This window comes from Panthera leo, chromosome D3 (genome assembly GCF_018350215.1).
Source record: "Panthera leo isolate Ple1 chromosome D3, P.leo_Ple1_pat1.1, whole genome shotgun sequence".
Taxonomy (NCBI): domain Eukaryota; kingdom Metazoa; phylum Chordata; class Mammalia; order Carnivora; family Felidae; genus Panthera; species Panthera leo.
The window spans coordinates 93,501,614-93,519,185 of NC_056690.1; the positions used below are offsets into that span (position 1 = coordinate 93,501,614).

Sequence of the window (17,572 nt, forward strand, 5' to 3'; positions counted from 1 at the left end):
GCTTAGGAGCTGATGAACTCAGAAGTCATCGGAGTGGGTTTCTGCAGCTGCTGCTCAGAGAGGCATCGGTGACTTTCCTTCTTAATCACGTGGCATCCCTCGTTCGTCCACTTCTGTGATGGTGGGGATCAAGTAGAACAGTGCGTCTTTTCTCATGAGGTCAGGGCCTGCTCGGTGCTTCCCGTTCATCTTGGGTGGTCTTCAGCATCTGTGGGCTGAGCAGCATTTGGGAAGTATCCGTTCAAGAATGTTCTGGAGGGGCGCCTGGGTGGCTCAGTCGGTTGAGCGGCCGACTTCAGCTCAGGTCATGATCTCGCGGTCCGTGAGTTCAAGCCCCGTGTCGGGCTCTGTGCTGACAGCTCAGAGCCTGGAGCCTGTTACAGATTCTGTGTCTCCCTCTCTCTGACCCTCCCCTGTTCATGCTCTGTCTCTCTCTGTCTCAAAAATAAATAAATGTTAAAAAAACTTAAAAAAAAAAAAAAAAAAAAAAGAATGTTCTGGATAGTCTAGTAGCGGCTCTCGATCTGTCAGATCTGTATGGTAGGTCTCCATCGGTCGGTCGTCGTAGGTTGTCGTAGGTTGTTGTAGGTCGACACTGATCAGCAGCTGAGATTCATGATCTCATCTGCTCCGTCCTCTGTGGCTGCACGCGGTGGACGCGGGTCCTCCCGGGTGGGACAGATACACAGGAGCAGATTCATAGCTTCGGGACCGGCTGTGCGTGACCCGTCGTGCTTTCTCAGCTCATCCTGGGAGGATCTGTGTGAATTCATTTCTTTGTGGCCTTGGTGCGCCACGTGTCTTTTATCGCATTGTTTGGAGATTGGGGCCCGGAATACGTGAAAGTAACAAGAAACGCCGGCTGACACGACGTACCTTGGCACAGGTGGAGTCGTGTGGCGGTGTGTGTGTCGCCAGCACCCCGCCCCCTCCCTCTGGTAGCTGCTGTTACTGTGCTGGTCGCTGTGCTGCTGGGTCCTCTGCTCTGTGTTCGTGCGGCTGTTTTCCCTGAAGGTTCCGAGGTTGTTGGCACCTGGCAGGATCTCAGACGATGGATGACTTAAGTAAATGAGGGGTTTGCAGATCAAATATGACAGCCCTAGGCCTGCCTGCGCTCCAGTGTGGCCGCTCGCGCCTCCCCCAGCATCCTTGCTCGCGTCAGGTACAGCACTGGGTTTAACTTGCTGCCTTGACTGGTGAAAAATACTCTCCTTGTGATTTGCTTGCTGCTGACCTTTTCACATTTCCTTGTTTATCGTGATCTTTTATACGAGTTTACTCGTCTTTCTTCATACGTCCATTTCTACCTTTTCAGAATTTCTCTAAGAGAAGCTTATCACATGACAAATATTTTTATCTTGTTTGACTCATTTTTTATCTTTTTCTTTAAAATTTGTTTTACTGTTTATTTATTTTTGAGAGAGAGAGAGAGAGAGAGGGAGAGGGAGACAGAGCTTGAGTGGGGGAGGGGCAGAGAGAGAGGGAGACACAGAATCCGAAGCAGGCTCCGGGCTCTGAGCTGTCAGCACAGAGCCTGAAACAGGGCTCGAACACACAAACAGTGAGATCACAACCTGAGCTGAAGTCGGATGCTCTCCAGACTGAGCCACCCAGGCGCCTCTATCTTTTTTTTCAGATGTAGATAAGTTTATAATTTTTATGTATGCAAACCTTCTGTTTTCCTTTGTGGTTTTTACTTTAATCCTAGAAAGGCTGTTTAACCCTAGTGTGAATATCTTAATTTCCCTACAGTAGTATTTCTGTGTTTTCATTTTTCATAGCTGATGTTTCCCTCCATTTGCAATTTTACATTTCAGGTGTCTATTCCATGGAGAAGGGACCTGTCTTTTTTTACCGCAAATGGTTAGTTAGTTCCTTTAAAACTAGTTTTTAATGTTATTAAAGTTCTTTTTCCAGAGGCACCTGGGTTGCTCAGTTGGTTAAACGTCTGACCCTTGATTTCAGGTCAGGTCATGATCTCAGGGTTCATGAGTTCAGGGTGGCATCATGGAGCCTGTTTGGGATTTTCTCTTTCCGTCTCTCTGTGCCCCGCCCCTTCCCCCCCCCTCCCCCCAATCAGTATGCTTTCAAAATAAACTTAAAAAAAAAAAAAAAACCTAAAAAATAAAAAAGCCTAAAAGGGCACCTGGGTTATTCAGTCAGTTAGGCGTCCAGCTTCAGCTCAGGTTGTGATCTCATGGTTTGTGGGATCGAGCCCCACGTCAGGTTCTATGCTGGCAATGTGATGTGGAGCCTGCTTGGAATTCTCTCTCTCTCCCTTACTCTGCCCCTCCCCTTTTCTCTCTCTCAAAATAAACAAATAAATACACTTAAAAAAAAATTTTCTTTTTCAGGCCTTTGAGAAATGCGTCAGATTTCTTTGGGCCCCATTCTTTGCCTTGAGTTCTCCAGATTCATCCAGATCTCCGTGCCGGCTCCATTCCAGTTTTAAATAATGTTCCTTTTCGGCATGTTCCAGCGTCTTAGACTCTTTCCCTCCCTCCCTCAGTTATTTTTCTTTTTTCATTATTTGGAGATTTTCTTCTCGTGAATTAGACCAGTGGCATCGAACCCTCATGAACAGGCTCGTGGTGGCTCACTATCCTCACCCGTGGTTTCTTCTCTCTTGTACCAAGGGCCCGATGTTAGTCTCCACGCTGCGAGTGTTTGTGCAGCAAGAAACTGCCATGGGATGAGCGAAAATCTAGAGGAGATGAGAGACTAGGGACGATTTTGAGCCATATTTAGTTCATCTCCCTTTTAGCGGTAACATAACCATACAGAATCGCGGGGCATTGGGATTTTTGTACATTTGCAGGCGCCTGCTTTCTCGTCAGGTTTCTGGTTTTCGTGATCGAGAGTTTTAGAACTTGTTAATTATGAACCGTTCGTGTTAACAGTACTTTGTATTTTAACATTTGGTAGAGGTGTAAAAAGTCTTTCTAACCACAGAAAACAGAGGTTGGAAATTTCTCTTAGGCAGACACCAGCAGGCTTAACCAAGACTTTGAAGTATCTTGTCTATAGTAAGACCACATAATTTTCATTTGTATTTGTTGCTTGATAAAATATTTAAGAGTGAGGTACTTAGTAAGTGTTTTAAACCCGTGTACTTTCCTACAAAATCTTTATTTAGTGAAGATGGTCATTTGCTGTTGATACTTATTTCTGCCTTTGCTGCAGCAAAACGTGTACGTGGTTGGCTGCAAGTCTGTCTGCATGGTCTCTTCTGGCAATTTTGGGCTCTTCATTGGTATTTGGATGGTAGACTGTTTCAGATAGTGAGACCGTGTTAGAAGGGAAGGGGTCCGGTGAATAACACTCAGTGTTTCATCTGTTTCTTACCACGATATTTCATTATTTCCATATTCTTTCTAAAGCTATCTCACACTTTGTTTCCTGATAGAATAAGAAAACAAATGTGTGTTTAACTTGAGCATCTTACTTTTTTTTTGATTCCGCCACTCTTTCTCTTTTCTCTCCAGCTGCTTTCGGGGGGTGGGGGTTTCCAGTACCCTCCCCCCCATCTCCCTCCTCTCTTCGCGAGCTCTCTGCCCTCCACGGCTCCTCTCTCCCCCAGTTGCTCTCTCTGCACCACGTACCTGCCGAGTTCTGTGGTTCAGGTTGTGCAAATTGTGTTAATCCTCAGATCGGTTTTCTAGGCGTGCGGGATGGCTTGGTGTTGATCTGGCTGCATTTCAGGGACGAGAGATGCACAAAAGAACTTCCATGGTGCTGCGCCATCTTGGCCCCTCCCCCGTTTTGTTTGTTTTTAATTGCTAAAGAATGTTTTTTAAAACTACTTCGATTATTGCTGGTGAAAGTGTAAGAGTAAAAATTGGTTACCTTCCGCGAGATGCTCTCTAACCCTTACCCCCAGACAGCAGCATTTCCTTTTTTTTCTTTAATTTCCTAGGCTGTAGTCAATACAGGTCCTATGTGGATGTATTTTATCTCCTGGGCTTTAGGTAAGGTTCCTGCGGGTCGGGCGTGGCCCATTTTGTTCCTACGTTTGTCCCCAGCCTGTGTCTCGGGAAGGATAGCTCCTGCCCTTGCCCATCCGGGTCCTCCGTGCCCCACCCACCTTCAGCGGGAGTCCCCGGGCCTCCCAGCCTGAGCAGAGCCCTGGCTTGTGTGCTCTGGGACTGGCTTCACGGGGCCTTCGTCCGCGTTTCCCTCACTGACCTAGGACAGCCTCCGATGGCGCCGTCGCCCTTCATCACCTTGGGACTCTGTACATCGGTGCCTCAGGCTTCCACCTGCCGATGCCCCCAGCTGAGCCTTCTTGATTCCCCTGAGAAGAGCCTGGCCCTTCTCCGGGGCGCCTCGCCCTCTGCAGTCCCTGGCCCGTGGTGGTGGTTTTTCAACCGGGGCCTGGAGGCCACTTGTCCTGGAGCGAGCCGGGCACCCTTTCTGTCTTTCTAGCTTCCTCCCTTTTACACCTGAGTCCAGCTGTTTGTCAGCTGCCGATTCCGTGGCCTTAACGCTTTTGCACTGTTCGTGGCCCCTGTAATGTTCTAGTTGATGAAGTCTGATTCACCAGTTTTTTCTTTTATGATTGTGCTTTTGGTGCCCTAAGAACTCTTGGCCTAACTCAGGTTCACAGAGATTTTCTGTTAAGTTTCTCCTGTGTTTCTTCTTCTAGAGGGATTTGCACTGTGTATATCTATTTTGAGTAAACCTTTGTACTGGTACCAGTAAGGGCTGTGTTTGTATGTGGATCTCCAAATGTTTCCCGCACCGTTGATTGAAAAGGTGATCTTTGTCTCACTGCAGTGCCGTATACTTTGGTCAGAAATCAGTTGTCTCTTATGTGTGGCTTTATTTCTGGACTGTCTCTTCCACTCCACCCATCTGTTGGTCTGTTTTTATGCTAACATCATTCTTTTTTGATTACTGTTTCTTGAGAATAATTCTCGAAGTCAGGTAGTGTTTTCCTTTCAACTTTGTTTTTTTGTTTTCAGAGTTGTTTGTCTAGTGTAGGTCCCGTGGATTTCGATATGACTTTTAGAATCAGCTTGTCAATTTCTGTAAAATATTCAGATCAAAAATCCCTGCTGGGATTTTGATTGGGATTGCATTGAGTCTAAAGATAAATTTAAGGGAGAATTAATATCTTATTAATACTAAAGCTCCAGCTGTTCTTGACGAAAGGGAACAGAAGGCTGTGAGTTCATGGGACTGAGGCTATGCAGGAAGTACAGACAGCCCCCTGCACACAGATGAAAATTCCTAGAGAACCGAGAGCTACTGAACAGTTTGACCAATTCTTTACGTTTAGAAATGTGCACTTGGAGGCAGATTGCTGTACCGATTTGACACGATGGCCTTGTCGTGTTTTTGTTCATATTGTCTTATTAACACAAGAATTTCTGCACTGCATTTTACCATCACCTGTTTTCTTTAAACATGTACTTGCAAGGAAGCTCCGTAGAAATGAATGAAAATCACTGTACAATACCTAAAAATTAAAGGCTATTTAAATATAAACTGTGTCTGTGATGTGACACAATGGTACCTCTTTCTCAGAAATGTAAGACCATGATCGCGGAGTCAGAAAAGGATATGTTTCCTGTTTCAAAATATTTAAAAATTATTTACTACATTTATTCCATCTTATGATTATGGCTGTTTCTTTCTCTGCTTTCTAAATGGGTCTATTACAGAGAATATAGAAAAGCAGAAGGAACAGTGGAATGGATAGTAGGAGAGAAAATAAAATTAAGTGATAAGACAGGAATTCTTTTGAATAATACTCAGTAATAATGAGATCAGTATGGTACGTTTACTGCCTGGGGCTTAGCTGTAGAAAACATAACAGTGGGAGTACAGACAAGAAGCTTGAAGGGGCCAAATGAAAAAGTAACTAAAATAGACATTCTTCTGTAAGTATACTTTCTGACTATTAGTAGATGTACTTACCAGTTATGAAGGTATCTGAAGATTTGTTTCACAGTAACGCTAAAGAACATTGGTACTCTATTTTATTTTTTTTTAATAAAAGATGCCAGAATCGTCTTTTTTTTTTTTTTTTTTTTTTTAGTGTTTATTTAGTTTTGAGAGACCACATGTGCAAGTGGGGGATGGACAGAGAGAGAATCCCAAACGGGCTCCACGCTGTCGGCACAGAGCTCGACACAGGGCTTGAGTTCACGAACCGTGAGATCATGACCTGAACTGAAATCAGATACTCAACCATCTGAGCCGCCCAGGCACCCCCAAACATTGCTGTTTTATAATATGAATAAAATACAGCTTCCCCCAATAGTTCCATTCCTTATGTGCTTACTGTATAATTGAGGAATGTAGAAAAATAAAATACAAAACTTCTGGATATCCTCAAAACATATCTTTAGGAACAGTTATGGTACTCTTGAAACTGAGCTGCTTTAAGAAGTAATTAGGAAATAAGTTTGTAATAAGTTGAACGTGGTCGAAAAGTCAGTAGTATGACTGGTAATGTTAGTTTTTGATGATGTGATGTGGGCTTACCTCCTGTCCCGTTAGCTTTCAGAATAAATTGAATGTAAAGACAGGCCTTTCCCCATGTTAAAAACGGTGGTCACGAAAAGGTAAAAATACATCCACAAGGCTGTTGCTAGTTCTAAAAGGGAGATTGACAGAGGGAGGGGGAGGGGGAGGAGGAGGTGGAGGAGGGAGGGCAGGAGGGAAGGGGAAGGGTTCGGAGTCCCAGGGAGAGAGAGAACTTGAGTAAGTTTCGTTACTTATGTAGAAGGGTGTCTCAAATTGTGTATTCAACATTTCATCTACTCTGCGTGATGTTAACTTTGTCTTAGAGGCTTATATGTTAAGTTTTATAGGTGCTTATTGCAGACTGGATATGATACAAATAATCTTAAGAATTTACACAGTGTATCACGTGGATGAATCACTGTTTGTAATAAAGCTGTCGACCGTATCGGTATCAGTTACCAGTTCTGAAATGTCGGTGACTTTATACATCGTTTTCTTGACTTCTGTTGTCAGTTCTGTGTCCATCAGTGCCATTTACAATGTGAATACAAGGATACATCTTCCTGTTATTCACTCATTAAGTCATCTTGAGTGCTATTCTGATGGTCAGTACTGGGCCCAGACCTGAAATAATGGTGGATTTGGGAAGAACGTTCCGGTTGGAGCCCTCTCCCGTACCCCACGTCTTTTACTGGGGACAGTTACCTGTTCGTATTTGGGAGCTAAGAGAAGTTCACTTTTGGTGACTGTGTAATCAATTTATTTTGAAAGTATAAGTACAGATAAATTTCTAGTGTTTTTCCACCCCAAAAGTTATTTCTGGAGTATTATTTGCTAATTGAAATTTTAACTTGGTGTGCTGTTGTTTCCTTGAGTTGATTATACTTCTTCTTTTCTTTAAGGTAAAGTGCAAGTTAAGAGTTCAGACATACAAGTTGGAGACCTCATCATAGTGGAAAAGGTTGACGCATTTTTCATATATTTTAGACGTGTGTATGCCGGTGATTAACATTTAGCCTGATTGCAGTAACTTTGAATCTAAAGGAAATTGTATGAGACAGTTATTTTAAGTCTTAACATCTTTTATAAGATATGATATATATGAAGAAAAATCTAGTTTGTTTTTGCTTTAGTACATTTTATTGTGTGCAGGTGAGATCATATTTTGTCTAAAAATAACACCTGTGTTAACTGCTTAATATTGTATTACTAGAATTATTTCATTTGATGAAAAAACTGTATTAGTTAGAACCTATTTGTAATAGAATATCTTTCATTTTCTAAAACTTCCTATTGTAGCTAGATATATCACACATAAGAATTGGATATTCTTACGGTTTAGAATTTACCTTAAAGAAGGGAGGGTCAATGGAAGTCAGAGAATATTGGGAAGAAACGGCTCAGGTCTGTGGAGGTGGAACCGCTCAGAAAGCCTGTCAGTGTCAGTGGTGGAAGCTGCCAGCGGCCTGGGGTGAGCAGGCTGACTGCCTTTGGGGGGGTGCTTCTGCCCTCATCCCTGAGTAATGGCCACTGAGCAGGTAGCCTCTTTGTTTTTTTCAAAGGCTCTAGGACAACTTTTATTTTATTTTATTTTTTAAAAAAAATTTTAATGATTTTTGAAAGAGAGACAGAGATAGAGTATGAACAGGGGAGGGGCAGAGAGGAGACAGAATCCGAAGCAGGCTCCAGGCTCCGAGCTGTCAGCACAGAGCTCGACGCGGGGCTCGAACTCACGAACGGCGAGATCACGACCTGAGCCGAAGTCAGAAGCTCAACTGGTTGAGCCACCCGGGTGCCCTTAGAACAACTTTTAAAAAGTGTCGCAGGAAAAGTTGTAATAAGGCCTCTTACAAGAGTAGTCTGAGCCCTCGGTGCCAGCTGGCCCCCGGGCCACGCACCCAGCCTGAGCCATGTTGTGGAGGGGTTTAGTACCAGAAGGCCTTTCTCCTCAAGACCGGCGTGGGCTTTCTCTTGCTGCTTTCATCTCTACATCGGCCATGTTTTTAGGTATGCTAGTTTGATTTTACAAAAGGATTAAAATTGAACATACTGATTTGCAACTCGTGTGTGTAGCGTTTGGTCATATGGACGTTGTAAGTCACTAGCTTTGATCCGCGGTTAGATTTTCAGATGGTGTCTTTGTTCTCTTACAAAGCGCTGTGTGAATATCCTTATACACACACCTCTTCGCGCTTCTGTAGGGTAAATGCTGATGACAGATGACTGAGCCGAATGAGAGTCAGATGCCAGTGTCCAATACCTCCCCCTTTCTGTGGTCAGGCACCTGGGTGCTCGCTCCGGGTCCCTCTCAGGGCTGTAGTCAGCCAGGCGGCCATCGCCTCCAGCTCGTGGGGGCTTGTTGGCAGGTTCAGGGCCTTGGTTCCGTGAGCTTTTGGCCGGAAGGAGGCCGCCTTCGTTCCCGACCACAAGGTGGGAAGGCTGGGGGTCCTCCACAGGGCAGCTCCCGGTGGCCCGTCAGGACAAAAGTGGGTAGCCAGCAGCATGGATTGCGGGCTGGGACCTGTGCCGGCAGTGACACCCATCACGTCTTGTTTCCTTCTCAAGAGGCTGTGTGGTGTTGATGGTGGTGTTTAAGGAGCAGAGAGAGTCTCTGTGGATCGGGGAGCACTGCTTGGCCTTGTCATCGTTCCATCTCTCATTTCCTTTGCTCTCTTGTTATTCACGTTCTCCTTCCCTCTCCTGCCAGAGTTGATGGACTGTTGTGCTCTTCAGTGCTCCCATTTTTACTGAGTAGCCTGAGTCCTTCTTGGCCACGTTGTGTGTGCTCATCTCTTCTGTCCTGTAGATGGATGTGAAGGTGGATGTCGAGATCAATGTGGGGGCGTTCCCCTTGGGCCTCTCTCTGGCCTCCCAGGGGTATTCTCCATCTGTGAGAGATGGATGAGGGACATGGGCCTTTGTCGACATCGGGGAAAGGTTTTACGGTAATGGGGTAGCTGCCCATCTTTTGTTTTGTCACTGCAGTGTTCCACGGGTAGCGCAGTGTGGGTGTCCCTGCAGTGTTCCATGGGTAGAGCAGTGTGGGTGGCACTCCCAACACTAGATTGGTATTACTACACAAGCATGTGTACGGCCCCTTCTCTACCCTGGTGTTGAGAGATTCGGTAGCAGAGCTACAGGAAGAACTTCTAAAATGTTTTCACTAATCTTCAGGAAATGCTATACACTAAAAAATAGGGGTGACACCTGTACCTGATTGAGTTTTTTTACATTGCCAATTTTACACCTACTTTCTCATAAAAATTTTCCACAGATTTTAGTTACTTAAAAAACTTGAATATTTAGAATCTTGAGACATAATTTCTGGTAATTGCTATGAAGTGATAAGTTTTTAGTAGTGAATTTATATTTGTTAAACCAACTTTGTGGCTTTTTTAGGGGTAAAAGTTTTTGTCTTACTGACTGACCGTCATAAGGAGATGGCAGTGATATGGTAGCAAATGGTTTTGTCTTTTTACTTTTTATTTAAGGATTCTGGAAATACTTGTCACTAACCAGAAAGTTACTTCTCTGTTATTTGACCGTATTGCTACTTAGAAATCAATCCTTGGATGCTTCCTTGGTGGATGTTATGTTGGAGGGTAGCTCTTCTAATTCTGTACCCTGATGTGGAATTACAGTTAGTCTATGGATAGTCATTGTGTAGATATTTGAGGTACGCTGATCGCGTTTGGCCCAGTGCTGCAGATGCTGGGAGTCGTGCAACTCACGGGAGAGCAGCAGCTGGGCACAGTGGGCAAGGGGAGATGTGGGCTTCGACGCCAGACGGATCTGGGTGTAAACTCCCAGTTCTCCAGCCTCAGCCCCTCCCAGGAGCAGCATCTCTTTGATGGCGCACTTGGAAAGTGGCAGGCTAGATCCATTCAGAGTCAGGGTCGGGTTATGCACGCAGGGCAGAGGAACAAAATCCGAAGGTTGTCTCCTGGCTGAACAAACAAGGAACCAGCCCTCCTAAGAAGTATCTAAAATTTTAGACAGACATGTCAATTTAAATATTAATACTTGAGGAATGTGTCAGGCAGGTAACTGTTTGTAACAAGAGACTTTTAAAAGTCGAAGGCTGTCCAGGTCATTGTCCAGGTCCTAACACCCGACTCTGAAGTCCAAGTGTTTGAGAAGGATCCAGAGGACGCAAGCAGGATTGAAGTTGACACTGTTGTTGAGTCCTTCTTCTACTCAACCAAAATGAGCAAGAAAAGAAGATCTTCTTTTTTTTTAACAGCTGAATTGAACGACAGTTTCTTTATCCTATTTTTTTAAGGTAATGCGATTTAATAAATATTTTCAACAATTTTACCAAGTATTACAATGTATATTTTAATACCCAGGACAGACACGACAAAAACTATGCAGACAGAGACAGTCTGAGATGCTGTAAATAAACTAAGATGGGCTCCTGGACAGGTTTCAGGTAACACACCAGAAGGCAAGAAATTAGAAACGGAGGAGTGAATACCAGGGGAAACCTGACAACAGAAAACAGATCATAAAATGCAGACTTCTGTAATGTGTCAGTAATTTATGTTCATTGTGAACCGTCTAAATATACCAATCCAGAGACAGGCAGAGTGGATGAAGAAAGGAGGCCCAGCCATGCTCCTCTCACAAGGAATTCAAATCCAGTGACACGGGTAGGATAAAAGGAGGTAAAAGAATGGAAAAGGTACACATCGCATAAAATTAATCAGAAGTAGGAGGGGCTGAGTTAATATCCAGTGAAGGATAGCTCAGAGCAAAGAAAATTATTAGAGATGGAGAGACCTCACATAATATTAACAGAGTTATCCATCAGGAAGACTAGACGGTCCTGAAGTTGTCACCAGACAACAGAACCACAGAATACACAAATCAAAAATTGTTGGACCTGAACAAGGGAAACAGATCCACAGTTGTGAGTGAGAACTTCAGCCCCACTCTCTGAGCATCAGACAGAAGTGGTGGGCCAAGCATCGGCACTGACAGAGAAGATCCCCACTGAGTCCGCCAGCCAGATCTAACTGACAAATGCAGGCCGCTCTACCCGACAGTAGGAAGACACACATTTATTTCAAGTCGCACCAAGTTTCAACGTGCACCAGTTAAAGCAGATCCATAAAAGAAACCTCGAGAAAATGAAAAGAATTTGAAATCATACAGTGTGTTGTTTCATCATGGTAGAGTCAAATTAGAAATTAACAACAGAAAGACAACAGGAGAACTCTAAAGTAGGTGAAAAGTAAACAGTGTACTTTAAGTATGGAATCTAGGAAACAAAATGCAACTGTGTGAAAGTGGAATTTCAACATTCAAAATACATGGTACGTACGTGCGGCGGTGCCGAGTGGGAATTTTGTAGTAGTCAACACCTACGTTAGAAGGACGTCAAAGTCTCAAGTTAATGGTCTAAGTCCCTGGCTCAGGAGACTAGACGAGCAAAATTAAAGCAATGTATGCGGAAGGAGGTAAATATAAGAGCAGGTCAGTGAAACAAGATAGCAAATCAGTGAAAGCAAAAGCTGGTTCTTCTAGACAAATTCATAAAACCGATAGACCTCTCCCAGGAGTGATAAAAATGAAGAGCAGTGACACAAGTCACCAGTCTCCGTAGTGACACAGGGGACATTACTGCTGATGCCAGGCCATCGAAAGGATAATCATGGATTCCCACCGAGAGCTGTACACTCCCTAGCACGCCAGCTTTGACGAAAGGGACCACTTCCTCCAAAAGCACAAACCATCAAAACAGTCACAATGGAACAGGTAATATGATGGTTCTACAAACAGTAAGGAAGTGGAGTTAGTAATTTCAAATCTCTGAGAAAGGGGCGCCTGGCTGGTCCAGGTGAAAGTGTGTGTGACTCTTGATCTTGGGGGTGTAAAGATGACATAAATAAAATTAAAACAAATAAAAATGGCGTTACCATCGGCGTTTCAGTGACTGCGATGGGGATTGCGATGGGGATGAGAGGAAATTGCTTTGAGGCTGGCACCGATGAATAAAAAATGCATGTCATACCTGTGATAAACCGCAGTTGTTAAAAAACAAATAAAATCTCTGAGAAGGAAGTATCTAAGTCCAGATGTTTCCACTGAAGAACTCCTTGAAACCTTTAAAGAAGACTTCGCATCATTTTTGCACGGTAGTTTCCAGAAAATAGTGGAGGACGGATGGAGCATTACGCAGCTCATTTTAGGAGTCCAGTGTTACCCTCATACCGACACAAGACAGTACAGCAAAAGAAAACTACAAATAATGTGCATATACACACAGACATCCTTAGGAAAACAATTGCCGATGGATATCAGCAGTATATAGAAAAACGGCACATCAGGACAGAGTGGACGTTATTCCGGGTATCTAAGGCTGGTTTAGCGTTCTAAAAGCACCAGATGTACTCTACCCTGTTAACAAACTAAAAAATAATAAAAAAAAATTATATCAGTTGATGTAGGAAAAACATTTGGGTAAATCCAACACACATTCATAATAAAAACTCTCCACAGCCTGGATTAAACAGTTAATTAAAAAGCACCTATAAATATGTATAGCCAAGATCACACTTAATGGTGAAAGTCTGAATGCCTCTCCTTTCAGATTGGGAGTAAGTCCAGGATGTTTGCTCTTACCACTGTTTTTTTTTTTTTTTTTTTAATTTTTTTAATGTTTTTTTTTTTTTTTTTAATTTCTTGAGAGAGAGAGAGACAGACAGACAGAGACAGACAGACAGTGTGAGTCGGGGAGGGGCAGAGAGAGAGGGAGACACAGAATCCGGAGCAGGCTCCAGGCTCCGAGCTGTCAGCATAGAACCCAATGCGGGGCTTGAACTCGCAAACTGCAAGAGCATGACCTGAGCCAAAGTCAGACACTTAACTGACTGAGCCACCCAGGTGCCCCTGCTCCTACCGGTCTTAACTCGACTAACATTTCTAGCCACATAGAATAAGGCAGGTAAAGCAAATGAAAGGAATTCAGGTTGGAGAGGACGAAATAAAAATGTCCCTATTTGCAGATGACATGATTGTGTGTGTGGACAATCCCAACAAATCTATGAAAACCTCCTGGAACTAATGATAATGAGTGGATTTAGCAAAGTGGCTAATTATAAGATCACCACTCAAATACCAATCCCATTTCCAACATGTGGAAACAAATTAAAAATAAAGTCGCTTTCTAATAAATCACTACTATGAAAAGTAAATCTTAGGTATGACTGAAAATGACAATGTATTCATGAAAGTAATCAAAGATACTGTGGATTTGGATTGGAATATTCCAGTTTTCCTCAAATTGAATATAGGTTTAATATAATTCCCATTAAAATCTCAGCAAGATTTTGGTTTTTTTGTGTTCATTTTTTACATACAAAATAAGCTTATTGTAAAAGCCATTTGTGAAGGCTGAGATAGCAAAGCAGTGCTGGGTGAGGAGAATAACGTGAGAAGGGTGACTTCTTGGTGTTGAGGCGCGTGACCGAGCCCGGCGTGTAAGAAGGGGAGAAATAGAGATCGGTGGAACATTCTGGAGAACCCAGAAACAGATACACCCAAAATGCTCAAGTGAGTTTTGACAAAGTGCAAAAGCAATTAAAATGGAGAAAGGCTGGCCTTTCAACAAATGAGCCTGGAACTAGTGGACATCCAGGGTTTAAAAAAACGAACCCAATCTAAATGTTACACATTATATAGGTATTAAATCAAAATGGATCATGAATTTAAGTGAAAAATGTGTACGTGTGAGACTTCGGAAGAAAAACATTGGAGAAAATACTCCAAATCTAGGGTAGGAGACTGGTGTTTAGACTTGATGCCAAAAGCATGCGGAGAAGAAAAATAACGATAAGTTGCATCTCATTAAGATAAAGCGTTTGCGCTTGTGAAAGAACACGTGACTATGATGAAAACAGGCTAAAAGGCCCAGAAGGAAAACCCAACAGTACGAAGAATCAAGTGAGAAAACGAACTGAAGACGGAGGAGATGTGTCTCCAAGAAGATTATAGCTGGAGAGTGAGCAGGAGAGGGTCCCCAGCATCATCAGTAAGCTGTGAATGCAAGTGACAGCACCGTGACGTCTCCGTGCACACACAGCACAGTGGCTACAGTGAAAACTGGTAACAACACCAGGTGCTAGCAGCGATGTGAAGAAAGGCCACTCATACATTTCTAGTGGGAACATCAAATGTTACACTTATCCTAGAAAATCGATAGACAGTCTCTTAAAAAATTTAATATGCAACTGTGGTATGGCCCAGCAATTGAACTCTTGGACCTCTTATCACAGAGAAATGTTAATTTGAATTGGCACAAAAGGCCATCCATGAATGTTTATGCCTGTATTATTCATAATTGCCAAAAATCACAAACCAGATACCCTGAATGGGTGATGGTCAGAGGAACAGTTGTACATCGTACCAGGGTCTACGATGTTAAGAAAACACGGGTCTCTGCTCCTGTGTTGCTCATAGTCTTGAAGGGAGGGAAAAATAAAAAGTATCCATGATTGTTTAACACTCTAGTTTATTTATGAGTGCTTCACAGAAAATAAAACAGGGTAAGGGACTAAAGAGTAATGGCCTGAAGTGAAATTAAGGGAAAAAATTCCATTACAATAGCATTAGAAAGAATAAAATACTTACAAATAAAATTACTGTTAAGAATAAACTTAGCAGGGGCACCTGGTGGAGTGGGATGGGGGATGTATCTGGGTGGGTGCTTTTTTGGTCCGGTACTGTCTGTGAGATTCTTCCATTTTGTTGTGTGTCCATGGTTCACTCGTCTCGTTGTTACGCAGTGTGCCCTTTTGTCTGTCCTACTGTTGGTACATATCTGGGCAGCTTTTAGTTTTGCCTGTTAGAAGTGATAATTGTGCACACAGTGCTACTGTATATATGCCTAAGGAGTGGGATTGCAGGGCATGGGGGATACATATACTCCGCTTTAGTGGATACTGTAAATGACCTTGCAAGGCAGTGTACCACGTTCTCCTCTAGTGGGCAGTGCAGTGCGTAAGAGTTCCGGATGCTTCACGTGTTTGTCAACACTTGGCATTGTCAGCCCTGTGCATTTTGCATTTCCAGTATGTGTGTGGTAGTGGCGGTTTTAACATGCATTTCCTTGAAGAGTAACAAAATTGCACACCTTTTCATATGCCTTTGGATACCTTTCTTGTTTGGGAAGAGCCTATTGAAATCATTTGCTATTTTTCTTCTAAGTTATCTCTTCTTTTCTTGTCAGGTTTTAGGCCTTTAGGCATTCCGGTTGGGGGGTCTCTTATTAGTGATAATGTTGCAAATAATATTTTCCTCCCTGGTGTGCTTTGTTAAACAGATATTCTTAATTTTGATGAAGTCGATTTTATTAATCTTCTCATTTATAGTTAATTGGGTTTTTGTTTGGTTGGTTGGTTTTTAAAATTTTTGATTGTGGAGGAGGAGTCTTGTTAGGTTTGGTAGGGACCCTACCAAAAAATTGTCAAAATACTCTGTATTTTAGGAGCTTTATTGCTTTGACTTTGACATTTAGAAATTCATTCGGGATAGATTCAAATTCACTCGGGATAGATTTTTATGTTTTAACTGTTACAGAAATTTGGTATTCTTTCCCGTCATCTTCTGTAGATATCTGTTTCTCACCACTTTTCCTTATTGGTCTGCAGTGGCACCTTTTTCGTTAACCTGGCGTTCATGAACATGTGGGCCAGCCTTCTGTTGTCTCTGCGTGTTCTTCACTAGAACTGTCTCGTCGAGGTGGAAAACCGTTTTGTCGTAATTGCTCTAGTTTGATACTTTAGTTTTATTATACTGGAGACTCAGCCTCCTTGTTTCTCACATTTGTCTTGTTCATTCTCGGCCTTTGCATTTCCGGTAAATACTGGGAATACCTGTCAGTTCCTCCCAAAAAACGTGTTAAGACTTTCATTGGGTTTGTGTTAGATCGGTTGATGGGCACCAGACGTCTTTGTGTTCTGATTTTGGTACAGGATGTGTTCTGTGTTGCTTAGGTTTTGTTTAGCTTCTCTCAGTAATGTTTGCTAGTTTTTTCGTTTACAGAACTTGACTTGCTCTGCATCTTTTATTAGTTATAGTCTAACGTTCGCTTTTCTTTTTACTGAAATGGACATATTTAAAAAAACTTTCTTGCTGATCATTACATACATATATATATACACATATATATATATATGTATATGTATATATACTTGTTTTCTGTGTCATTAATTTTTGCTTTGTATTTGCTTACATCCTTGTACCTCGTTTGGGGCTCATTGGCTTTTGTCACCCTGCTTTCAAGTGGATATTTAGATTCTGTTTTTAGCTTCCCTTCTCCATTGTGTGCATTTAACTGTATACATTTTCCTCTTAACGTTTCCCTTTGGCATTGGGAGCACGGTTCCATACGCTCTGCTGTGTTGCGTTTTTATCGTTCAGCTAAAAATATCTTCTGACTTCCATCGTGATTTCCTTTTTGACCTAAGACTTCTTTAGATCTCAGTACTTGACAGCTTTATCCCACAGCGCGGTGTTCTCAGCCTAACAACTTCTGTTTGTTTGTATTGCTTGCTCGCTTTGCTTGCATTGCTTGCTTCCTCTACTGTATCATGTGTGGGTAGATCTTTACTTAGGTCTCAAAAAATATAAGTACTTTAGGATGTTACGTGAAATGTTCTTTACTATATATTTTTCTTAGTTTGATACAGCTTTCCCAATTGATAGAATGATTAGCAATGATTAAATAAATGTATTAATAGCGAATTCGTGTAAAAGTTTTTATATGCTATACAGTACTTTTGAGATTTTGTCCTTTTCTGGTTTATAAAAGAATCTCTCTCAAATTTGTGGGGGTTTCGTTTGTTTGCTCAGTAGTACATTTATTCATTTATAATATGTAGCAAATAGTTTATTTATGGTATTTTCTGTTTTGTGTTAGGCCTTGGAACCCTACCCTCCCTTCCCAGGGTTTTTTAGTCTAATAGGGAGGACATAACTTTTTCTAGGGCAGAAACTTCTGTCTTGTATGCACAAGTTCAGATAAGAAAGAGGCCAAAGAAAAGGCAATATGTAACACTTTTCAGAAATGGAGTAGTAGGTTTCAAGTCTTCAC

The 17,572-nt window shown here is 42.5% G+C and overlaps 1 protein-coding gene across 9 annotated transcripts in view; it reads left to right on the forward strand.

The window, feature by feature from the left end:
* The window catches only part of ATP9B (ATPase phospholipid transporting 9B (putative)), a 249,489-nt gene that overhangs the window by 56,717 nt on the left and 175,200 nt on the right, over positions 1–17,572 (forward strand). For all 9 annotated transcript variants that reach the window (XM_042909654.1, XM_042909656.1, XM_042909655.1 and 6 more), the window contains one exon: positions 7,377–7,435. In XM_042909654.1, the coding sequence (XP_042765588.1) occupies positions 7,377–7,435 (59 nt within the window). The remainder of the gene's footprint in view (positions 1–7,376; positions 7,436–17,572) is intronic.